Source organism: Physcomitrium patens, chromosome 8, assembly GCF_059467195.1.
Source record: "Physcomitrium patens ecotype Gransden chromosome 8, ASM5946719v1, whole genome shotgun sequence".
Classification (NCBI taxonomy): domain Eukaryota; kingdom Viridiplantae; phylum Streptophyta; class Bryopsida; order Funariales; family Funariaceae; genus Physcomitrium; species Physcomitrium patens.
Window position 1 is genome coordinate 10,578,926 of NC_143417.1, and position 24,643 is coordinate 10,603,568.

At 39.0% G+C, this 24,643-nt stretch overlaps 3 protein-coding genes and 1 long non-coding RNA gene across 7 annotated transcripts; 2 read left to right on the forward strand and 2 right to left on the reverse strand.

Moving 5' to 3' along the window:
- Positions 1–2,112: 2,112 nt before the first annotated feature.
- LOC112285679 (hydroxyacylglutathione hydrolase cytoplasmic) lies at positions 2,113–6,684 on the reverse strand. Of its 3 annotated transcripts, none has more exons than XM_024526664.3 (7): positions 5,174–6,684; positions 4,078–4,200; positions 3,691–3,852; positions 3,471–3,552; positions 3,117–3,230; positions 2,707–2,883; positions 2,113–2,514 (listed from the first exon to the last, which is right to left on the reverse strand). In XM_024526664.3, exons 1-7 carry the CDS (start codon positions 5,245–5,247, stop codon positions 2,437–2,439), a joined length of 810 nt encoding a protein of 269 aa, XP_024382432.1. In that variant the 5' UTR covers positions 5,248–6,684; the 3' UTR covers positions 2,113–2,436. The 3 variants fall into 3 exon arrangements, with proteins under 3 accessions (XP_024382432.1, XP_024382433.1, XP_024382434.1); XM_024526665.3 differs by lacking the exon at positions 5,174–6,684 and adding an exon at positions 4,809–4,990; XM_024526666.2 differs by lacking the exon at positions 5,174–6,684 and adding an exon at positions 4,414–4,555.
- LOC112285680 (uncharacterized) lies at positions 5,243–7,421 on the forward strand. 2 transcript variants are annotated; one of them, XR_016504479.1, is made up of 4 exons: positions 5,243–5,382; positions 5,646–6,104; positions 6,379–6,577; positions 6,739–7,091. It is a non-coding gene; the product is annotated as an uncharacterized LOC112285680 (long non-coding RNA). The 2 variants fall into 2 exon arrangements; XR_002970782.3 differs by lacking the exon at positions 5,243–5,382 and having other exon boundaries at positions 5,965–6,104; positions 6,745–7,421.
- A 6,325-nt stretch (positions 7,422–13,746) lies between these two features.
- Positions 13,747–16,740, forward strand: LOC112285584 (glyoxylase I 4). Its single transcript, XM_024526524.3, has 4 exons — positions 13,747–13,860; positions 15,054–15,502; positions 15,682–15,796; positions 15,917–16,740. The coding sequence occupies exons 2-4, from the start codon at positions 15,345–15,347 to the stop codon at positions 16,136–16,138; spliced, it is 495 nt and encodes a 164-aa protein (XP_024382292.1). The 5' UTR covers positions 13,747–13,860; positions 15,054–15,344; the 3' UTR covers positions 16,139–16,740.
- An 838-nt stretch (positions 16,741–17,578) lies between these two features.
- LOC112285583 (obtusifoliol 14-alpha demethylase) lies at positions 17,579–21,128 on the reverse strand. The gene is made up of 6 exons (XM_024526523.2): positions 20,335–21,128; positions 19,797–19,946; positions 19,434–19,654; positions 19,084–19,308; positions 18,481–18,889; positions 17,579–18,126 (listed from the first exon to the last, which is right to left on the reverse strand). The coding sequence occupies exons 1-6, from the start codon at positions 20,686–20,688 to the stop codon at positions 17,977–17,979; spliced, it is 1,509 nt and encodes a 502-aa protein (XP_024382291.1). The 5' UTR covers positions 20,689–21,128; the 3' UTR covers positions 17,579–17,976.
- Between the last annotated feature and the right edge of the window lie 3,515 nt (positions 21,129–24,643).

Below are 24,643 nucleotides of genomic sequence, written 5' to 3' on the forward strand. Positions count from 1 at the left end.
AGTACTATTACTTTATTGCTTCAATAATTGAATAATTATATGAAATATATATATATATATATATATAATACTAAAGATAGAATAAATCAAGTCAAATTAAGCCTCATTCAAATAGTTACTATTAATAATAATGGTCAATATGTTCAAATTGATAAGTTTTATTTTTTTTCCAAACTATCCAAATTTTAATATCAACTTAGAAATTCTTCAACATATTAAGATAACCAAGGCAATTGCAAATGTCTATTATAACTATAGAAGAGAGATTTTTATCTCAATTTCTTTTGTGACATTGAAGATAAAAAATAAATAAAAAAATTTGATGTAATTAATAAATTAATGAAACTCAACTTTTTAATACAAGTCTTATCTTTAGATGACTAAACAGCTAGAATTGCTAGCTTACAGTTCATTCCAATTACAAAAAATTACATTGAAGGATGGAAAGACATTAATGGAATAATGTAAGGATTATATTTGTTAGTATTTTCATAAAGGTCTTTAATTAATATTAAAAATCTTAATATGTTGTTCCAAATTAAGTCTCTTATATTCTAAAATTGCTACTAAGTAAAATTGTTTGCAGAACTTTTGTATAAGAACTTTAATGTTTGTGTTAGAACTTTCCAAGACGAAGAAGCAAGAAAAACACAATTTAAACTAGTAAGTGACTATAATTAAGTAGTTCTTGGATCACTGAATATTAGACAACTATAAAAATATTAGGTTGTTTAGAAGTGAACTATGTCCAACTACTAAATAACCATTGACTTGATCTTGTTTTTGATCATTATGAAAAACATAAGTACATTGCATTTCACTTCAAGCATTTGGCTATTTTCATGTTAGGTATGTTTTGCGACTAATAGCAGGTGATCTACAATGACCTACCCATTATAATGCTTTAATCAATGGCATTAACATTTGAAACATTCTGCCTTTTTCTCTTGCCCGTATTTATTAAAGAAGATGAGTGGCACATTAGCCAAGTTCGTGAGCAAATCCAGATGGAAGTATTTTCTGGAAGTTTCAAAGATCTGTGAGGGATTCAGCTTCATTTTGCATGATGCTAAGCTTATAACAATGGCGATCCTGTTAATTGAATAACAGAAACACAGAAACACAAATGGCAAGAGTAGGAGATATTATTGTTGCAAATTCTTCGTTCTGTTCCAATCAATCTTCTCCAAATTTGCGTCTTGGAAGTCCCAGCATAAACTAGTAACGGTGACGACATTTGTCATTCGGCTCATGTCTTGAACATTTTGCTACCAAGGCGATTTTTTCAAGTAGTTCGGTAAGAAACAACGGGCTCAAAGCGCGACCTTGAATGACTAAATTTGTTTATGCCATAATATCAAATGTTTCAATTTGTTCACGTCATTACTATCCCAAGAATCATTCCAAAAAAGAGTAAAAGGGAATTACAACTGAAACGCATCTTCACTGCTCTCTTTACTCAAGAACATTGTTTTGTTCTCCCCACTCAAGAATCTCTTTGCAACAAATGGAAGAGACCATCACAGATAACACTGTTAGAGAAGTCATTTGGGAAACAGTCTCTTAACTTAATCGCCTTTTCGAATTCTTTTTAGATTCAACTTACAAGCTTAATCAGTCGAGAGTTGGTGTTCTGTTTGCTGCAGAAGATACTCGTAGTTAGGACAGACACAGTGGTTGTCGGCTCCAAATGGGCAACACCCGTCCACTCTACAATCCCACAAAACTTGCAAAACTACAGGCAGAAATCGACGCTATGGTCAGTGTACATAAAGGAGTTGCGGAGGGTGGCATCCCACAGCTCAGATACCTGTAAGGCATAAAAATATGAAACGTTCACAGATATTGGCATCGACATGTTGAAAAGAGACCAGGACTAGTGACAAAGATCAGAATTCATTTGTCCGTGAATCTGACCCCACGTTTCCTTCCGAATTCACAACGAAGGTACGTTTTTCACTCTCTATAACGTCAAACTCCTGTACCCAAAAAAGGCACTGCAGTACCAGTCACGAAACTGACACCAAAAGAAAACAATGAAACACTGATTGTCGTGGGTTACGACTCATCCACCAGTGGGATATTGATCCAAGTTTTCGTAACTTTAAGGAGTGAAATAATCAGTGAGAATGGTAGATACGGCGAAATTTCGCCGTATCTGAAAGCACTTTACCTCCTCGTCTTCTTACAAAATAGAGACATATACAATTGTTCTCTCAGAGCAGTTGGCAACTTGTTTAGAAACACTTACTTCTTAACATTGGTAACTGCGGACAAGCCATGGACGCCACCAGCAATGTCAATGGCCCCAATAACATTCTCCAGTCTTCAAATATCAACAGCATAAGGAAGTAAAGGTTATGCTACCTCACAAGATGGAACCTCTCAGAAATGAAGTCACACACTACTTATCACACATGTGATAGTACACGAGTACTAGCGGCCCTTGTAGTTGTCTTTCATGCGCCTCACTTCTGCCATGACTTCAAGAGGCGATTCCCGACCAGTTGCTAGCTGTTTTTCACAACACACATTACTGTTCAGCACTCAGACTCCACATGGAAGCAATTATTACAATTTCACTTCGATAATTGATATTGGTCAAAAGATTCCTCTCATAAGATGTTCTTTATCTTCTGCTTTTAAGGAGTGAAATAATCAGTGAGAATGGACATGCAAATTCAGACATTAGGTCAGAGAGCGAACCTGAAGAGATTTCTGATCCACTCGCATGAAAGGATTAAATTCAAGTTCATCCCCAATGGTAGATGGCACAGTAGCAAGTTTCTGTTTCCGCTGACGCAGCACCCATTCCATCTTCCTGAGTAATGCCTCGTTCTTAGGCTCGAGTGTCAAAGCAAATTCCAAATTCTTCTGAGTATACTGCAGTAGATAATCAACGACAATAATCAAATTCCTTGCTGGAGAAATAAAATAGAAGGTTTGGGGATGGATCTTACATCCTGAGCTGATAGCGCCAAAGAGTCTCCAAACGTAACACGCTGATGTAAATTGCATCATAATTGAACAAGTCTATCCAATCCCCACTCCAGTACAAGCGCAAGGCAATTCGACCGTTAATCAGACTAATTTGAAAGAGGGTTTCAAGTTCACACCTCGTGACCACAATAGACTTGAGTTTCAAGAGGAAGTGACGCGAGGGTTTTGCACAATGACTGGTACATTTGATCAGGGGTTCCCTCGAAAAACCTGCCACAACCGCCAATAAACTGGCCATAACAGCAGAAGAAAAGCCATCAGATTTCCTTCGCAGTGTTCTTCAACAGTTATAACCTTGAGTGTAGGAAGTTTGAATTGTTGGCTAATCCAATCTCAGGTCTAGAACATCTACTCAAACCAAATTAAAGCAAGCTCTGCAATACAAATAATGCTCAAAAACGCGTGACAACACGATGATCCACATGAAACCAACGACTGAACCTGGCTCAAGAAGATGGTGGAAATCGCACCAAAGTATCGCCAGTGAACACGGCGGATTTATCATTGGGCAGTGTGCTTGTGATGAAGTAGCTTATATGCCCTTTCGTATGGCTGCAACCAGCCCACATAGCCAACAAATGAAAACGCGCATTAGAAACAAGAGTCAAAAACATATCGGTAACTCAAGGGTTTTGTGCCCAAAACTGATGCAGATTGTAAGTGCAGAAAGATTCATATGACCCAACCTACCATGGAGTTTCGAGGCATTTGACACGAACAGTGGGACTGATAGAAAACTCGTCACCATGTTGCACAGGGTGTGAACAACCCTCTACTTTGTCCTTCACGCCACCATATATCGGCACATCCTTGAGAAGCTTCTTCATGCCGTTGTTGCCACCAGCGTGATCCCTTCACATGAAGTGAACCCCTCAAAGTCCATCAGCACCCCAATATCCAAATCTTGCGACGGGAGTCACTGAGTAATAATAACAATAATAATCATAATCATAAAGAGGTATATCGTCACCCTTATGATAGCATTCAATTCCCACACACTCGCCAACTTCATCAACAATTCGACTGTGACCTACAAGTCTTTTATTATAAATGAGAAGATTACAAAGAGAGGATTACCAGTGATGGTGAGTGGTGAGAACCATCTTAACCTTGGCGCCATTTATTTGAGCTGCCTGCAATACTTGGTCAGGCCATACTGGGTCAACAACCGCTGCATCACCGGTTTCTTCGTCAAACACTCTGCAACCATTGCAGAAACCAAACCCACCATGATCGTCAAACGTGGGAATAAGTTCGTGACGATGTTCTTGAGAAATTACGTGTCCTATTCTCAAGTAAAGATGCCAACTCATCGGACATTCTTGTGTGTCAGGCTGCAAATCAGTTAAAGAAGATACATTTCCGAACCAGTGTATCAGAACGTCGCCTCTATATGCCCTAATCGACTAGTACCTCAAAGAATTGTGTTAGGAATCGTAAAAAGAGCGAATTATTGCAAGCAACAATCTCGCAGCCTCGGCCTTCAGTACAAACATCAAAAGCATATGCCCAGAATGATTTTCTGTCGCTTCAAAAACGGCAACGTATCTCTTTTTTTCGCTTCGCGGCACTAGCTACCCTCACACCCCAACTCAAAGAATCCAACGAAGTTCTGTTCCTAACAACCCCACTCCCCAAGTGCTAACGCATGAGAACACATATCCGGAAATTTCTAAAAATCAAAAGAATCGGGTTCATTTAGGTATTCCCATCCAAAAAAAAAAAAAAAAAAAAAAAAAAAAAACTCAAATACAATACTTCAACACAGACAAGCAAAGAGGAGAAAATCAAAGTGAAAAAAGACATACAAGTAGGCATAGTTGTCCTCCAAGCACGGCACAGGCACCACCTTCATGATTGCAACACAAACTAATCTTATCCTCTTCCCTCTAAACCTCCTTCGTTTACTACTTTTCTCAAAAACTACAAACAGCACAGTCTTCACACACCCTCATGCACAAACAACTCAGATGCAGAATCTAATGCGGCAACTGTTAGCTGCAAGAACCATTTCTGATCGCTGGAATGATGAAATACGAACAAGCAACTGGATGGTTTCCATCTCCAAGACGACGCTAAGTCGAAACCCATGTAAAGTTGAACCTGCACATGGATGAACACTAGTCACTACTGGCAGGCATATTCGTGTACAAGTGGCGTTGCCGAAGGAGACCTCCGAGGGGCAAGATACAGTGCGACATGCTCAACAGACTCCTGCATCTTTAGTTGCGCCATCGTCAAGAACATGAATCCCTGAGACAAATTCCTCAATTGTCTTGATGAAGTTGCTGGTGGGCGAAGTGTTTACTACTGATAACTATGGCAGCAGTTGCAGGGAGACCGCAAGGCTATGGCTTGGAGAGCAGTCTTGATCAATTTCAGGTCTACGCCAAACCCCTGTGTAAATGCCAGATTTTCCAATGAACTTTGTTTATTGCTTGTTCATGAATATATATATAGATAGATAGATAGATATTTATTTAGCACTTTAGCAGCTGTGATTTGTGATTAGTGATTAGGGTTATCAAGGTTCTTGTTATTCTCTGTTTAGAGGCGCTATAACCCAACTATTAGATTCTTCAGAATTTTTTTTTTTATTACGCTCATTCTGCTGCTAGTGGAAAACTCGAATTGCAAAACTGCAGATTATCTTGCATTCATGTGCGACAAGCTACAGCATGTGATGTTGTCGCTGGAATAAAACGGATAAATAGACGGCGCTGCAATTACTGTAAGAAGGCGGATTAGTAAGGGCGTCGCAACTTCTAGCTTTCAGCACTCGCTGCAATATGTGCCTTAGTATGCGGATCTGTGTGCTCTTTCTCGAGTCGTCAATATTCTTCAGTCTTTAGTTTTGAACAAGTTTAGAGAATTTGTTAAACCTAATGTTAGTATGCGCCAATGGTACTGAGATTTGGAGGGTAAACTCAAAAGGAAACTACTCGGAATATGGGCCATATCTGTATTGGAGGTGAGACATTTAGCCTCTATCACAGTACTCAAAATGAGTACTAAGATAGAAAGAAGCTTTGCACAAACATACAGTATATGAAGAAGCTTAACATTCAGCTACAGATGCCAGTCCACATCAAATCTCATTAAAGGTGAGTCCTCCAAGAGATTGATTAGCAAACAGCTTTTCCTTGCTTCCTCTGTAAAAGGGGTTTCAAATCACAACCCTATACCATTTGAGTTCAACATTTGTTCTCTTTGACAGTAAGGTTGAGAGAAATAAATAAATAAAGAAGTAAGAATGTAGTGGTGCTTTAGGGAGGTACAAATATAAACTACCACCCTGATTATATCTCTGTATGGGATAATAGCAAGATGAGCTAATTCGTAAACAAAGAGGCTAAGCTGGTCCAAAAACCCAAACAGGAAAGCAGAAGTGTCAGTACCAGGGTCCAATGGATATTCCAGCACGTCAAGTCGGTCATTAAAGACTCCAACAAGCCAGAAGTTGGTGTGTCTACTACCTCCTCAAATGTTAGATAACATCTTGTCTGTACCCATCTGACCAACCATCAATGACAGAGATGCCAAGGCTGCAACTCCATTGGCTCAACATCATCATAAGGTTGATAATGACAATCTGATGCATTATGCCCATTCCATTAGCTTGTGCATATTTTTTAAAAGAATAATTGGTCTTGACCTAATTTTCTGTAACTTTTGTAAACTTCAACCTTTCTTACTGTCCTCTGAATGGTATGATCTCTTTCTCTGTTGATCTTTGAGGTGTAGGTAACAACAATCAAAGACGCAATAACCCTAAAATTGCTACAATACCAGTACTATCTGTTGAGGTGAGTATATCATCTTTTTAGTTCAAATATCCATCTTTTCTTGTGAGCATCAGTATTGGTTTCCAGCAGAAACTATCAAAATAAGAGTGAGTATGCAGGTTATTAGGTAGTGTAGTGCTCAATACGAACAACCTCTCCATACTCTCAACCTACTCATCAGGCTCTGGGGCATGAAAAAAAAATCCTTGTTATATGCAAAGAAGAATGATTCCTTGCTGTTCATGTGTTGCAAGACTTCCATCAACATATTGATTCTCCTGGGCCACTCATTGGTCACCCTTTTCATCAGCTTCTCAAAATTCTTTCAGTTTGTAGACCGTCTGAAAGAAGACAAAGTTGAGATGCTCAGAGTGATTTTGACAAAGTTAAGATAGCATTGTAGAAGCAATTTGGAAAGTTGTTCACACATGCTTCAAAACTTGATTGTCCTAGAACAGTCAAAGCTTTGTGAGTATCTCCGCAAAGGGCCAGAGTTCTTCCTTTCTCCAACATCTCTACTCCATCCCCTCATGTAGAAAAATTCAATTCTGGTGATAAATTTGCAAAATGCATGTGCTTTCCTTTTCCAGACAATTGATGCTAAAAAAAGTAAAATTTGAATGCACATTCCAAGTATTTTATGAGGTTGAAAAACTACGGGCTTTTTTAGAAAATAGAAATAACTTAACTTAGAGCAGGTTCGTCTAAAACAAGCTCCCTTTTTTATTGACATTGTAAGCCACCGAAAGATGAGGAACTATATTTTTAGGAATTAAGAGTTTACAAGTGGCCAATGAGGACCAATGCCAAAGTCTTGTAATGCCTTAATGTAGAATGAGGACACAGTTGGTGGGATTCCAAATGAGGATTCTGGTCTTTGAGGCTTGTCGTCTTCTTAGTCTGCTAGTCAGCTTTTCATTTGTGCTGAATCTGACAGAAATCCCTGGACCCATTCGATGTGGCGCTTCAGTATGTGTAAACAAATTGTGAACTCCAATGACTTGGCTGGTGTTCAATGCCAGCTCTGCATCTGTGAATGTTCCAGAGATTTCTACTTTTGGTAGTATTCTAACTGGCTCCATCAAACCTGTGAACTTCAGGCTTATGGAGGAAGAACTCCCGAACTCATTTATTCCTGTTCGCTTCTTCTACGTTACAGTTGATGACTGGGGTTTTCAAAGCATTCACCTTTGGTAAGAGGCAGATTATTTGTAATCCAAAGAAGAGAGGTGCAAGGAGTTAAAATTTAAGGCGGGTGAAGATTCTAGAGTGTGTTTGCGATAACCTTGTTTTTCTCCTAAAAAATGTGTTTTATTGCACATATTTTCTTTGACCTATGGTGACCCAAACAATGCATACATTAAATTTGCTCATCCACTCATGTAAGAATAAATAAACAACTTGAACAAATACATAGAATAGAGATAGACTCCAAAGATTGAATTTCAGTTAATACCCATGATATAAAATGGTAATGTCAGTATAATTTGTTGCCTTGCAAAATCACTTCAAATTGAAGTTGAATAATCCCTAAGAGATAAAAATATACATTCATCACATAGCAGAAAATAAGTGTGGCTCTGACAGGGTGTTGAAGGTGAACATCAAAATTCACACACATGTGGTGGATTAAGATTTCAAACTTTTCCATATTCGATAAACAAATTAGTCACCATAACATTTCGAAATTATTAAAAATAATAATAATATCGCATCAGGTTACTATTTCCTATGAACATATTAATATTACGGATGCTATAATTAGAAATAACACATGCAAATTAAGTGGCACCCAAACATCCAAAAATTAAAGTTTCTGTTTGTGTATCAACATCCACTCAGCATTCCTGATTCAACTTTTCACCTTGAATATTACTGAGTATCGAATGAAAGTGTACAGTTCAACGATTTACCCGAAGTTGACACCAGAGATAATTCTCTAGAAAGATCTTAATATAATACTATAAATGAAGGAAAAGGCGACTTTCAAAAGCTGAAAAGGCAAGTAAAGTCTCGGATATCTTGGTAAATTTACAGCAAAATACTATGTTAGGTCATGGCCAAAAGTAATTCATCCATCGAGTGCAGCCATCTCTTGTACGCCGAGTCAGCAGCAGCCATGCAAGCTCTGTCCTCATGGATAACATGACGTGGACAAGCTCCAAAGCTTAGGTGGCACCTTCATCCCTTCACAAGACCCACCTGGAAACACTTAACTTTGCAGTAAAATTAGAGGCACTGCCAGGTCAGCAGTGCAACTAACTACCCCATTTCCGCATCTGGAATTAAGTGTGTAGTGGGAACTGATCAAAGCCAGATAGAAAAGTTCATTGGAGTGTGTTCCAAAGCTAACAAAAAGGAAGCAAATACATCTCACAAATACAACACGGACAATTCAAGCAAATCCCAAAACAGAGTCCCCTTTTTCTTCCATCACACATGCCAAGATTGATGAAAATATTACAAGCCTTGAGCTTGATTCCTATTCCAAAAGAATTGTGAACAACTAGCTCACATACACATGGTAAGGTAGATGACCCATTTCCAACCACTTGCGCATTTTAGCATATCTGCAATATGGGTATGATAAATTAAAAAAACAATTCCCTGCATATGAAAAATAGAATTTAGGAGGATTCCAGGTTTTTTCACATCGTTTTGCCCCAAAAAAAAAAGTTCTAAAAATTGTTTTAGCTAAAGATTATGTTCAAAATTAACTTGTCACATAGGTTAACCTAATTCTGACCAATGCTTGGTTACACTATCAAGAATTACTGATTCCAGCCGATTTTTTCCGAGTTGGTATGAAATTACACAATGGTGCCATGGAGTTGTGGCAAAAAAAGTGCATATGAGTAATGTGCCACCACAAGGTGTTAGAATTGATTAGTGATTCATGTCAAGTTGATTGGAAAATAGACCACCCTCTGTGGCAAAAATGGGGGGTAGTCAAAAATGGGTCATGTACCTCATGTTTTCTCCAATTGATGTATTTATATCATTGGGGTTCAAATGAGGGAAACCTATGTGGAGGAATTGGGGTCCATAGAGCAAGAATTCTGGAGAAGAAAGGGGAAATCCACTTGAAGGCAGTATTTCTTCCACATGCAACAGGTGTTAGCTTGAGTTGGCACCCAATTTCTATCAATTGGCCAGATCCTTGCTGGCACCCACCAAATGGCAAGTGCATTTTTTGTCCACCTGTCAGAATGAAATGAATGGTCCATTGCATCAGATTCTCATAGGGTTCCCCTCAAGTTCCCATGGATGCTCACACAAACCTCCCTCTTTCTTTCAGTCCCCTTTGGGTGGCAAGGTTCTCATTGAGTCTCAATGCCTCACGTTTCAACCCACTAACACTGCCTCAATCAAATATCAATAAATAGAAAGTAAAAGAAGAAAACACAATCCTTCCATCCTGCCGTGCATCACCACTCAAGACCCAACATCTTCTGAAAAGACAGATATGTCTATTGGTAGCATTGCCCCTGTGATGGAACTTTTCTCAAGAGCCAAAATTGGCATTTCCATTTAACCTGTACGTTGTTGATATATCCATGTCAATGATGCTATCACTGGATGAGATGAAATGTAAGGCTATACACAATAACACATGGGTAATGCCAAAACATTTGACATGGAAAGGGTGACGTGGCTTCTCCAATGACACAGGACCTCTGTGGGTTCATGACAAATCTTAGGATTGGTAAGTGTTTTGGCAACATCTTCTCATATATGAGTAACTGACAAGTTACATATAAATATGTGGAGTTCCCTTGGTACTACATAAGCCATAAAGTTATCAGTTATTGTACTTTGAGATATGTTTCAGGGTGTGAGCTGTTTTTCACTTGATGTAGTTGGAATAATCTACCCACCTCTCTCATGTAATGTGTTTCATAATGAACATTGCTAAACACAAAGCATTGTTAAGAAATTGTGAGCTTGAACAAGTTGTGTAATGATCAGCAAAGGTAATTGTAGGTAGTGTTTGCTTTACATTATATTTTTTAATACTTTTTTCCCCACAAAATAAATCATGTTTATATTCAACAAGAAACTAGTCAAAAATAATTTCATAATTTAATCTCAAAATTTGAAGAAAAAAGCACAAACAGTAACTTGATGACATGGGAGGCTCTTTCCAAGTTACCTGTAAATTTAATAGTGCATTTGTTATTGTTCAATGAAATACAGACATCCATTGTGAAGAAACTTCTGTTCTTCTACACGCAAGGTATGTCATTTGTGGGGGATGACTTTGAATGTGTGGGTCTACAAACACAAGGAGCTTGTCTCTTTTTAACATCCCTCATCAATCCATACAAGTGTTTTGGTCAACCTCATGGTTTGACCTTTAGACTAGGCCCAAAAAAGATCCATGCCATCTGCCACATTACAATATACAATGGCTTTGTTCCTTGTTCCATTTTGCAGTTGTAAAACTCGGAAGAAAGGAAACACATAAATTAAAGCAGGAAAAAAGGGATTAATTGCTAAAATTAACAACATAGGTATTCTGGTCATCAATGGAGCTCTTGTATTTGATGGACTTGTATGAAGAAAAACTATTTAAAGTTATTTCTTAATCTGATGAAACAAATACTCAGTAAAGGACTTGACCTTAAAACAAGATATTGAGTAGCAATGTCAACCAATCTACTGTAAATATATATATATATATATATATATATATAAACATGCAAATTTCAAAGCATAAAATTAGAAGGGTTGTGGAGACAGGCACCAGGCTGTTGTTCCATGGGTGAGGAGGGGGGAATTCAGTGTCATGCATTAAAATTGCCTCCTTTCAGATGAGCTCCAACTAAGCATAGGTTACAGACAAGTGCCACGTGGTCTGCCATGCTGTCCACGTGCCTCGTTGGCAAGTTCCAATACATTATTTAATCATACTCAGATTAATGGCATTTGGGCGGTGATCTCATCCAGATCCCCGAGTCTTCAATTCCTGAGTGTTGAAGCCCCCTTTCTTTCACTTCTCCAATGTATTAACCGGGTATCAACCCACACAGGTTAATACCCGTGTTAAAAAGGAGAAAGAGGGAAAGAAGAGTGGGGAAGGAGAAGGGGGCTATTGTGGCCCTCTTTTGGTTTTTGTTTGTTTAGTTATTATGATATATGTGTTCACACTCACGTGATGCTTGTGCCAATCATACCACCGAACCCTAAATGAGGCACAACACACATTTGTGTCCCCCATCAATCTATCAACACCCATCAAGTCCACACCGTTCCATGTGCGCCGTCCATAATTGATAATCCTCAACCATGCAGGGGCATCACCCTTTATTAATGATTTTTTAATGATTTTTAATTTTGTTTTTACAGCACCAGTCTCCGGTTCTCTCCGTCCATCCGATATATACATTCATCCATTTGTACCTTTTCATTCATCCACGATTTCAGCAGTTTAGCTAAGCTTGCATCCACAAGATTCTGCTCCAGCTCTGGTGTAAGTCTCATACTTGTTCACACCAAAAGATTGGATGGAATATGGGTCGTACCACCCAAACTTATCTAATACAAAGGATGAGCTGGACAAAGGAAAAAAAAAACAGAAAAAATGACTGTGGGTGCATTTAAGAAATACCCGAATTGCAATTCACAATGTAGTGGATGAACGATGTTGACTTTGAGATCCGAACATTCATCCGTATATAGCTGAGGGGAGTTGTGAGGTATATAAAAATTACTATGTGTTTTTCTTTTGCCCTTCTGTGATGTTCATGATTGGAAGGTGAAAAGCTACAAGTGAATATATGTGTGTATTTATATAGATTTATATATATACATATATAATGGAGGTGTTTTTTGTGATTGGATCTTTTCTCAGCATGCACCTCATGTGTGTGTGTGTGGGTTTCCATATTTAGACAAGTATTCATTGAATCCTGCAACACATTTTGGAAACCAAATAAAAATGTTGTGACATGTACTTACCCACCTATTTTTACTTTTTGTGACAAGTGTTATCAATATATATATATATATATATATATATGTATGTTTCTCACGCTTGTACAGTGTAATTTTTAAAAATATATAAATTGATTGAGTTGCTGATTTGTAAATAATCAGTCATGAAACTCTGATGTTGTTATAGGGGAATATGTTATTGAGTGATATTTCACACCAAAGTATGTAACCAGGATTTAGCGTGTTGGAGAAATTGGCTCGTAGCACTATGCTAGAAATCGTTGTTTAGTTATTTACCTCTATTCATGTCAATTTCCAACATATCGGAGTGACGTTATTAATGAGTATGTCTACACAAAACACGTATTACTGCTAACATGAGAAATAATTATAAGAATAAGAATGATGGTAATAATACAAATGTTGAACCCATACTAACCCAGGTTTGGAGGTTTGTTTCTGTCCAGAAAAGAAGGATCGGTCCAAGCAATGCAATAATTCCAATAAAACATTCACCGGAAATATGCTCAGCCTATAATGCCACATGGAGTTTAGGAATGCGGTATGAGAGTGATGGCACGACAAATGCCGCAACAGGAGAAAACGTAGCCCACGAGAGAAAGAACGCACAGAACACAAAAATTCAATAACACAAAAACCAGAAAGGAAGAAAGTTAGACAGGCAGCATCAGGAAGGATTGATACAGAGCCAGAAAGACAGACTGACACACTGACAAATAGACGGATAAAAAAACACAACCCAGCAGGCAAATACAACGCCGAAGAAGACAAGCGCCGTAAGACGGTGGTGAGATTTACTGGGGCGGCTGGATGGGTAGGGTAGAATCCCGCTCCCACACATCCACACACACTCGCTCACACAAACACACACGTCTGCGCGAGGAGGAGGGGCACATGAAGATGCCATCCGCGCGAGAATTTTCAGCCCCGATGCTGGCAATCGTAGGATGCACCCGAGTTGCATAAATCAACCCCGCGCGGCGCAATCCGTAGTCGAAAGAATCTGTCCCAGCTCTCTCTCCCTCGCTTCCCTTCCTATTCTCTCGCTCTCTTCGCTGGAGGCGCTGCACATACGAGGCGAAACTCCCGTTGCTAGCTTTCCTGCCGGATCCCATTCGTAAGTGCACCTTGTCCCGTGCCAATGTGGGCTGGTGTTTGCGCTTGGCACATATATGTGTTGTCTTTGTTGTATGTGTGCTTGTTTCGCAGCTGGTGTTTCTGTTCTGGTTTCTGATCGTATCCTGAAAGATGGTTACTTTTTGAACGCCTCGAGATTGAAGCGCCGCGGAATTTAGGCAATGTCGTGTGTTTAATGTTGAGGTCATTTGCTGTTGAGGTGAATGTCGGAGGTTGTGGTCGTGGACTGGTTTGGGCTAGTGCATTTTGCACGCGGGCGGAGATTATGGGGAATTCGGGTAATGTGTGCTGCGTGTAGTAGGATTTTGTTTTTTGTTTCTTTTTCTAGTAGCGTGTCTCTTGCCCTGTTAGTGTTGGGTTTTAGTTGGGATCTGAGTCTTTCGCCAGTAGGAGGGTTCAGCCTCTTCTAGTCCTCCAGAACGGGCTAGTTGTGTTTGTCCTGCAGTGCGGCTTAGCTTTGAAATTTGGTTAAGATTTGTGAATGTAGTGATGCACTTGAGATGGCTGCGGGGACACGCCTTGCCGAGTCGGAGGATTGCTCTCCTACTGGCGAAAGACCCGGACCTTTCTTCTGATTGTTGAGCAAGATACACCATGGATCTCGTTCGCTTAGCAGGGTGGGGCTAAGTTTTCTCAAACTTGAATTTCCCCTGCTCAGAAGGGTGTACTTGTTAACAGATCGTTTTCCGTAAAGTCCAGTTTTGTTCACAGATTCTGTGTCCAGCGACCAGCTAGTGTGACTACACACGATGCATGTACTTAATCTAGATTTCGTTGAGTCAAAGGACGTTCTTCGTCGAAAGTAGCATACACGTGATCCATAATGACTAGTCTGCCGAATCGGATTCTAGCCTGTTCGAGTGCTTGCTGAGACATACTGTTGTGTATGTTTACGTCATTTCAACTTTCCAGCAAGCATGCACGACTGTAACGATGATATCAATAGCTTGTCAGCGGAAGCGTGTACCCATGACGGTGGCTGCCTTTCCGTTACAGTAAATAATAATATTTTACTGCGCAAACTAACTGTGACTATTCCTGAACAAATGTCACCTTAAACCTTTGCTGGGCCCGCTTGTTCAGCCTACTTCTGTCGGCTGCCTAGAATGTGTGAAAGTTAAAAGGATGGTTACATTTTTCAAGCGTGTTCTGATATGTACAACAATTCTGCAGGTTAAGGATATAATCGTGAAGAAGCAGTTGCTAGTCGGTGTTCTACTGTAGAATTCCACTGGTCTAACCAATTCGTACATGCTGTTCTTAGTCTGTACAATTCTTGTAAAAAGAACATTTTTATATTTACCGGAAGACAGGCCTCTCATATTGAATTGAGTCCACAAAAATCCTTCAACCTATAGAAAACACTCCATAGGAGGCCGGGCACTGGTAGCTGGTCGAGCTGAAGGCATAAGAGGTTGCGTCGGCGATCTGTTACTGCACCGAGGGACATCAAAGAAAACGTTCATGGCGATCCAGAAAGAGAAGCACACTCTGCCTCTTAAGTCGCTGAATCACGTCTCTCGTGTATGTCGTAACGTGCACGCCACCACGCATTTTTACGAGAAGGTTTTAGGCTTCATCCCCATCGTCCGGCCGGGAGCCCTGAAATTCGACGGTGCATGGTACAGCCTCTACACGTTGTAGAATTGTTGCTCAAATTTAATTTCTGTGATGTCTGAACTTGATATATCAATCCCTTAAGCGTTATTATTAAATTTTTCTTGTGCACAAGTCAGTCAATCCATCGCTCGGAATTGTTCGCATTGCTGACAAGTGACAACCTCTGAATGTGTGACAACAGGCTTCATAACTACGGGATTAGCGTTCATTTGCTTCAAGCCGAAAACCAGGAACTGGCCACACTTCCCCCGGTGGAGAAAGAAATAAACAGCCGAGATGATCACCTCTCTTTCCAGGTATGTAGATCAGTGGATGAGATTGTTACGAACTCAGAATGCTTCAAAACATTGTTGATTGTTGTGAATGAGAATTGCCTTCTTTTCTTACAAATAGCGGCATTCCCTGTTGTTGGACAGAGTGACTCTATACTTGGGGTAGAGCAAGCATTGCAAGATCACGGCATCAAATACACGCGCACGACCATTGATGAGAACGGCGTGCAGATTGAGCAGGTCTTCTTCCATGATCCTGATGGTTTCATGATCGAGATCTGCACCTGTGAGAAGTTCCCAGTGCAGCCTCTGATCCCTACCTCTGCGAGTATATGCAACCTCGCCCCTGCATTATCAGCTCGCTAGAGGTGGTGAACTTAATACACCCTGCTTTCCGCCACCCACCAAGAGATCATTAGATCATTAATCACCGCGTGACGTTATGTCATTGCCGAGATTTTCAATTTTAACCCGGCTGCTGTTCTTTCCTTAAAAATTAGAGCAGCTACACATGGGTATCGCCTTTGGATCATCAAGTCTCTAGTGGGGAATAAAACTTTATTCGGTCCGTCATATCTAGGGTTTAGATCAAGGTGTAGCATCAATTGTAAGGAACGGTTTGGTAATCACTACCTGTAAAATAAATATGTTGGTATCTAGTGTTGCAAGTAAAAAGCGTACGCGGAGTGTAGAAGCACCAGCATGTGTTAAGATTTTGAGTTTAGTTGGTACATTCCTTGCAATCTCGGTTGAAGTTTTGTCAGAAAGTCGGGATTGTTTAAGAGATGCGACTTGCCAACCTGCTAAGTGAAGACGCGGCTTTTTGGCTCTGCATACCTAGGTTCTTACACGTGTATTTTTCATATATGTTTGATGTGATTTGTTTATACTACGAAGACATAGGATATTTTATGTATATTACATACATGTATTGCATATTTTCCATACATATATATTTCTTTCAAGCAGACACTGACCTGCGAACTGTGCCAACCTTATCACATTGAATTCTGTCTATTCAAACCCCTGAAATGTACACAATTGTTGCATTCATTTCAATGAGAACAGTTAGCATATACATTATAGAGTGCAAGTTACTTGTTGTAATGTATGCATCAGCGCATATTTTTATCTGTCCACGCCGCGCAAGTTCTCTAGCCAAAAGCACAGATACAAGAAAGACAGTTGAACCGGACTGGGGACTCCCTAATTCAATTCCAGCTTCTAGGAACAGCACATAGAAAGCAACAGTGGCACGCTGAAGCCACAGTCGACAGTTGTGACAGGTTGGAAATTCTCTACAGCTCATTGTCAGTGCCTGGAGCAATATGTATATATATATATATATATATACACACATGTTGAAAGGCAAAATAATTATCACATCTTACCTCTGGTTTGAATATTACAATTTGTTGATGTGCCCTAATTGACATGCAACCTTGTAAAAGCACTAGGAACTTCATGTCCTTACCCATCACATAAGCGTTCTAACTGGCTGGAAAATATCTGGCGTAGCTAGCTGTTGGTGGCATATACGTATTTTTGCCGCAATGCTGCACAATATCAATCCAAATATGCACTTTCAATTGGTGGCAAAGGCTCACATAGAGAGTTGCAAAAGTGTCTCGCTCCTATGTTCGACTTAGAGCCTAGAAATAGACGACGGCGGAAAAATATGAGCGTTAGACAAGCATACAATTAACACGCACTATAGCTGCTACTGTGCAGTAGTAATGAAGCATGGCAACAAATGTCATTCTGACATAGAAATACCCACAAAGCGAGAACAAAAGTATTAAGGCATTGGGAGGGTAATGACAATCCTTTATAGGAATCTTTTGCAAGTCCATCTGCATAATTCACAATTAGAACTAATTTGGCTCATCGCTGCCATCGAAACAGATCTTCGGGACTTGACATGCTGGGATCCAAGGAAGGGAACAAGACCCACTGCGGAATGAAATAAATGGTTTTCTCCAGAGAGGAACCTCCTGTCTGGTCTAGATTCCTTCTCTACACTGTCATTTCGCACTATTGTTGAATCTATTGTTTAGCTGTAAGGGCTTTAAATCACGTTACATCGTTAAGCAACGGAGTGAATTACGATGCCTGAACCAAAGCCATTAAAGTGAATTGGAGTTAAAAGGCAACTATCCCCTACAAATCAATTGAAGCCGACATTGTCGAAACAACTCCAGAGCTCAATCACATGTCAGTTGACGACGTTTGTACCGCACCATGACTTCTCCTTTGATGCCCACCACCATAGCATTCCAGTCAACTTCAGGGAACTTGGGACCTGTCAGCTCTAACTCAAAATGTTGAAGCAGGTAACTCCACACAGTTTTAACCTGCATATCAGTCAGTGACAAGCTCATCAGAAGTCGAGAGCAGTCGAAGGAAATAAATCACAAATTAGCGAACGCAATCAACAAATTAGAGCTCATGAAATATAAAATCTAAGACATGTCACTTTTCTAAAATATACGATCCCAAGTCTACGGAACGCCACGAGGATGAATTTACTGACTCCAAGACAATTTGAAGAGGATGAAAGGTGCATCGTGTTGCACAGCATATGCTAGTACAGATGGACTCTACTCGGTAATGACGGAGATATTTCCATTGTTTTTAGGTACATTATTCAAATCCCTCCTCTCAACAAGAAAAGGAAAGCCTAACTACCGGTAAGAAAGGACACTCACCTGCATGTAAGCAAACGTTTCCCCAAGACATCCGTGACGACCCCCACCAAAAGCGATGTACGAAAATTGACCAGCTTTGACGTCTTCCTCGTTTCCAGGTGCAAACCTATCCGGGTTGAAAGTGTCTGGGTCCTTGTAAACGTAGGGCAAACGATTGGCAAACGCTGGAGATGTTCCTACAATATGCCCTTTAGGAATAGTGTAAGATTTCCCCTCCCTAGTTGTGACAGAGAAATCAGTGTGATTCTGTCGGAGAAGAAGAATTAGAGGAGGGTGTAGACGAAGAGCCTCTTTCATTGCTCGGTGGAGACAGCTCATTTCATTGAGCACATCATAGTCCAAGTGGTCACCATGGCGTCGCATAATCTCCTTCTGTTCTTCAATAACTGCAGGCATGAACTGTTTATACCTGAAAAAGAACAGCGCCCCGTAAGAATTTCTTGATACCCCCAGAAATCTTGTGAAAGAAGAATAAGAAACTGACTTAGGGGAACTTAATAACTTGGTCTAAAATTGATCTCATACTTAAAACCAAGTTAAGAGAATAATTTGCTGTGATCAACAATACGACTTGAATGAGAGGAACACTGATCGATTTCTTACTTCATCAAGTACGCCCCGGTCCAGGTGGAGGTGATGGAGCTGGTGTGCTGTCCAGCAAAGAGAGCCGCAATCAGCAAACCTGTACATTCCTCTTCAGTGGTGCCCCGTTTTAGTGATCGGTACGTCGAGTCCATAAAAGCCTGCAACATATCTGGTTCTTTCTTTCCAGAAGCTTTTCGTGCCTTAATGACCTTGGAGAAGATCTCAGCGAGTTCCTTACGAGCCCTGAAACAAAGTCACAAATTTCTTTACAATCTCACCTCTTCAAACCTTCACAAAATACATACATACATATATATATATATATATATATATACAAGTTGACAAGAAAAGATGGGCAGGTCATCAACCTATCGCGGCGCTTGTGAGCAGGGATTGGAAGGTATGGAAACAAGACACTGACGGGCAGCATCCCATTGTCGAGGTCATGGAACAACGAAGTGACTTTCTCAAGGTGGCTGTTGCGAATCTCCGGACCGAGTAGGCAACGGCTGGCAGTGTTGACGATCAGCTGCTCCAATTCTACTTTCAAGTCTACTTCTCCTTCTTCTCCCCACTTCGAGAAAAACAACTGAATAACCGAAAATTTCGGACACATGTTATTACTTGATTGGTTAAAAGTTACTCCAGCAAACCAAAAGATGATCTGAAAGCTTGTAAAATGATATACGAAAAAATAAAAACAGGAACATGATTATGAGGTAGAGACGAACATGAGCTTCTTCAACCATCATTTCCACGTAGCTCCTTAATCGCTTGACAGTGAGGGCTTCTGTGAAGAAACGAAACTGCTCCATGCGGATTGAGTAATCGACATCGAAGACCACGCCTGGTCCGAATGTGGGCACATTGAACTGATACACCTGTCATAAATGCATGATAACAGAAGAACCCAAAGGTTAATCTCAAAGCATCTCATGCAAGGTTTTGCAAAGGAGAAATAAAATGCTCCCAGAACATGCAGAATGACAAACAAACGTTTCTCAAGCTGCAAAGCAAAACCCCGACCTAGTAACCCCGCCTGGCCCACGATCTATGCCACAGATGTAGCCATGCGTGCCTGGCACACATAGTTTCCCTCGCGCCCTTTTAATTAATACTCAAAAGCGGCAACGGTAAAAGCGACAAAGGCACTGTGGTACGGATTGCAGAGACACAAACAGGCCATCCAAACTCCACTAAGAAGCAATACAAAAAGTAAAATAAAACAAAGTAAGACCCCACGACATTGCCCAACCTCCTCACTCATACCTCTCGCTGGCTCAAATCCGCTTCCTGAGCCTTAAAGAAATGTGCCGAAACCTCAGGCCCGATCAGAAACGTGACGTTTCTAGTGAGCATCTGAAGAGTGAAGACCTGGCCGAGGCGCCCATACTCCTCCTTGAGCAGAGGAACAGGCCCCTTGATGAACTTCAGCAAACCCCCAACAAACGGAACAGCAGAGTCCACCACAGGGGGCAGGTTGCGTCGCTTCCGATTCCACGCGAGAACGAAGTGACCCACAATGGCAGCCACGACGAGCGATCCGAGCAGCATCATCACCTTGGATCTGTCGAACACGGCCGACTCCCCGACAGGCGCCCCCTGCATCTCCGCATCCCCCATTGTATCCAACAAAGCTCGTCACCCACCAGCCAGGCAGCCAGCTCTTCCAAGAATCGGGACTGTCAAGGACGGGGACTTGAGGACTAAAGGCAACCAGACAGCGGCATAAATGCGGGGACCTCAAGGCCCGAGGATTGTGCAAGCTGGTGTTGGAGGGTATTGCGAATGTACTGTCAGCAAAGGAGGGAGGAGCAGAGTGGGCCGGCCGCTTCGCAGGGACTCTCTTGGTCAGGAATAGTCATGCAGTGGAAGAATGGAACACTCGCTGTGGCAACACACACTCACACGCTGAGACTGCTTTTGCCCCGATCTACATCCACCCCCTCAGCGTCCATCGTTGCTCATCAAAAGATTCTTTTGCTTCTCACCCAGTCGGGAGAATCGCGCCCCCATGCCAGATCTGGGCGGATTTCAATCCTCGCCTCGTAGGCATCGCACGCCCCGATGAATTCCGCCGCTCTGCCTCCAGTTTTGCGTAACTCTGCGTCGCCGCTTTCGATGAAACTCTCGCTCTCCATGTGAAGCTGGGATCTACGCTCTGTTCGTTGCCTTCAAACGGATGAAACATTCTGTTCGTCTATACAGACTACTGCTTCGGTTCGTCATCGCATTTCGTCTTTCTGACTTAAGGATTCAACCCCACTATTACAGCGGAGCTTTTTTTGTTCTTCCGTGGATCTTTTAACACTGAATTGAATTTTTAATTTTTTACATTTATTTTTTACGTATTTGGATAGAATCTTGTGAGACACCAAGTTAAGTCATTGGTTGTTTTAGAACTAAAGAAGACATTTAGAGTGTTAACAATGCAATTGTTAGGAAAAGATTAGTCTAAGGAAATTAGAAGAAAGCAAAATATTGTTAGTAGAGAAATTACAATTTAGTGTAGAAAATCTATTGGAAACCCTCAATATAGAAGATATCTTGGGAGCATCAATGGAGCATTATTTGTAGCATCTTAGGAGTATTTAAAAGAAATCTAAAACCTTCAAACTTCTAATATTACATGACCTAGATACATCTATATATGATCTAGATACATAATAGATATGGTATTAGATTCTATATGGAGTATGGAGACAAATGCATACAAAATATGATATGGAGTATAATATATAATTTAATTTAAATATGATTTGGAAGACGGTCAAAATATAATATCAAATATGGAGATGGGTATGTATCGAGTACCAAGTAGGTATCTAATGGCAGTTCTTGAGTAGGATTACGATCCAAATATGACAAGATTCCATTGCCATTGGAGCAACTAGTGTTAAGAATTTTTTATGAGGTTATTTATTTTTATTTTTTTTCTTCAATGATAGATAGAGCTTCAATATTCGGGTTGTCTAAGCATCAGCAATTGTATGTTTTTTCTTGGTTTTCTTGTATTTTATTGGAGGTCCATAATAGTGGAGTTGGTAGGTAATAAGGATAGGATCAATGCTGCAACATCTTAGATTAATTATAGTGGTCGCTTTGGCATTTTGCTACAACTTCTTCTTTTGTTGTTGATTAGAAATCATTACTATGAGGTGATTGTTAGTAGGATAAATGTCATGAAGAGAGAGTTTGCTTTAAAAAAACCTAGATTTTATGGCTACAACTAGATATAGTCAAATACTTGTTTTCATTCAAATAAATTCCACTACCTCATATTATTTCAAAATAGAACATATAATAAGTTTTTAAAAAATTATCTTTATATATTCTATATATACCAAATCTTGTTTTCTAAAACATTACTTATTACATTCTATAAGCATTCAAAGTTATTGCTTATGAAATTCATGGCAACTAATCTATCCTTGACTCAAGTAAATACCACAACTTTATAATATCTTAGAATAGAATATATGATATTTCTTTAAAAATCTACTTATCTTTAGTATATGCATATCAAAGCTTATCATCTAAAAAATTATGTACAAAACCTTATGAGCAACCAAAATTATTATATATAGTAGTTCTTGATAGTATATGGTAATTAACACCCTTCTTCACTCAACTTGGCGCCATAGCTCCATACTTCATTAGATTTGAGCATAAGATGGCTCTTTAGAAAGCTATTCAATTCATACATATATACACAAAATCTTACTTTCTAAAATTCTCTATAGTTTACTTTTTGAGCAAATAAAGCTACAAATCATGTTAAAATAAGGCAATTGTCTCTTTTTTATTCAAAAAATACTACGATTTCATACTAACTCTTCTTAAAGCAAATAAGAGCTTTCTAAAAAGCTTATAAAGAAAAAAACTATTTTTTAAATATAATATAAAAAACCTTAGAAGATTGGCTTATTATATCTAAGAAAAGAGAGTCCATGTAAAAGAAAAAGAAAAAGAAAAAGTCAATATAAGCCCATGTTATTCCACCCCAACCCATATAAAAGGAATCCAAAAGTCAATATAAGTCCATGTTACTCTACCTCAATCCATATCTCTTTACCTCGGCACCATATCATTCCATCTCAAGTTCATACCAACCTATCTTGACTTATCTTTGGAGATAAACTATCAATATATATATATATATATATATATATATATATTTTAATAAAAATATCTAAAAATAAACTTATAAATTCAAAAGAAATTTGAAAGATAAATAATAAAAAAATAAAAAAGATTGACATCTAATAAAATTTAAGACAAGAGAAGTAAAAGCCTCATGTATATAGCATTAGATTCCAAGTCACAAACTTAGTTGGCTAATTAAATTCATGCTACTCAAATTGGTCCAATTTTGTTTCCTATCAAATTTATTGATTGACACGGGCATGCATGGCTTGTGACTACTAATATGAATAGCAAACAAAAAATATTATAGTCAACTAGCCTCCAATTCCTTGAGCTGTGATAAAATACAGTCCATCCAAAATTTGTAGTTATATCACAATCTTTATTTTCACTACTTTTTTTTAATCTCTTTTATTTTATTTTTTTATTTTTTATTTTTTTCTATAATTTTATTTTATTTTATATTTTAATTTTTTATTTCTTTATTATAAATCAAAATTTCATAAAATTTTATATTATTTTTTTATATTTTACCACTTTCTAGCACAACATCATTACTTATTCTAAATATCAATTACTTATAATTATGGAAAATAGAATTGTTGACTCCAATTGATTTGATACTTTTTAGTTGCAGTTTAAGTGCTGCTGTGCAAGATGGTACTTTGGAGTGACTAAAGTATTTTTTCATTGGTGAATTCTAGTTTTGCAGCAGGCTCTTTTGACACCATAGTTGTCATCATTGCTATTGTTGTCCTCAAAATGACTTCTCACTATTTAATCATGTGTAGAATTTTGTAATTGTATTCCTATGGATTTTTGCACAATTATAATTTTGATGCTTTAGTCAACCAAGAATGTGTTAGCTACTGCCAATTTCAAAAAAAAATTGTCTCTTAGAAGAAATACTTGTAAAGAGCAAGTTTCATACCTTGATAAATACTTAATTATTCCATAATTTAATTATTTTTAGAAATAACCTATATTTATAGTGGTGGAATATACATTAGAAATTAAGTGAGATGATTTTATAAGTACATAGTTAATGCTTGAAGACTATAGATTTTCAAAGTGGCTGCATGCGGTGTTGTAATATCAAGAAATATTATACAAAATTGTTGCAAGAAGTGATCACATTTACTCTCCTTCAATGCCCCTTAAGTATTTTTTTTTAGACGTCCCTTTGATTTGTGGGCTTCATAATTGAAGTACTTATTGAAAATCTTTCTATTGATTTTATTAAGTAGTAGTAGTCACTGGTATCAAAATCTTTGATAAGGACCTAGCAGTGTAAGGAATTGTAAGCAATAGTAGCTTTGTTATTATTAACTCTAATATCTTTAGATTGACCAGCTTGATATGGTTGTAGAGTTAGTTAGGAGCAACATAGTCTTATACTAGAAGATTCTTATAATTGAAGAGGTACAATAGT

What these genes read in the sequence shown, in the direction of transcription:
- LOC112285679 (XM_024526664.3), bottom strand. Translation starts at nt 5,247, where the DNA reads ATGTTCTTGACGATGGCGCAACTAAAGATGCAGGAGTCTGTTGAGCAT. An exon ending in CTGTATCTTGCCCCTCGGAG is followed by an intron (nt 4,201 to 5,173) that starts GTCTCCTTCGGC and finishes CAATGGTTGCAG; the next exon opens with AGTGTTTGACGAAGAAACCG. An exon ending in TGGATCAGAAATCTCTTCAG is followed by an intron (nt 2,515 to 2,706) that starts GTTCGCTCTCTG and finishes TGTGAAAAACAG; the next exon opens with CTAGCAACTGGTCGGGAATC.
- LOC112285584 (XM_024526524.3), top strand. Translation starts at nt 15,345, where the DNA reads ATGGCGATCCAGAAAGAGAAGCACACTCTGCCTCTTAAGTCGCTGAAT. An exon ending in CTGAAATTCGACGGTGCATG is followed by an intron (nt 15,503 to 15,681) that starts GTACAGCCTCTA and finishes GTGTGACAACAG; the next exon opens with GCTTCATAACTACGGGATTA. An exon ending in ATGATCACCTCTCTTTCCAG is followed by an intron (nt 15,797 to 15,916) that starts GTATGTAGATCA and finishes GTTGTTGGACAG; the next exon opens with AGTGACTCTATACTTGGGGT.
- LOC112285583 (XM_024526523.2), bottom strand. Translation starts at nt 20,688, where the DNA reads ATGGGGGATGCGGAGATGCAGGGGGCGCCTGTCGGGGAGTCGGCCGTG. An exon ending in CGGATTTGAGCCAGCGAGAG is followed by an intron (nt 19,947 to 20,334) that starts GTATGAGTGAGG and finishes CATTTATGACAG; the next exon opens with GTGTATCAGTTCAATGTGCC. An exon ending in GCTCACAAGCGCCGCGATAG is followed by an intron (nt 19,309 to 19,433) that starts GTTGATGACCTG and finishes ACTTTGTTTCAG; the next exon opens with GGCTCGTAAGGAACTCGCTG.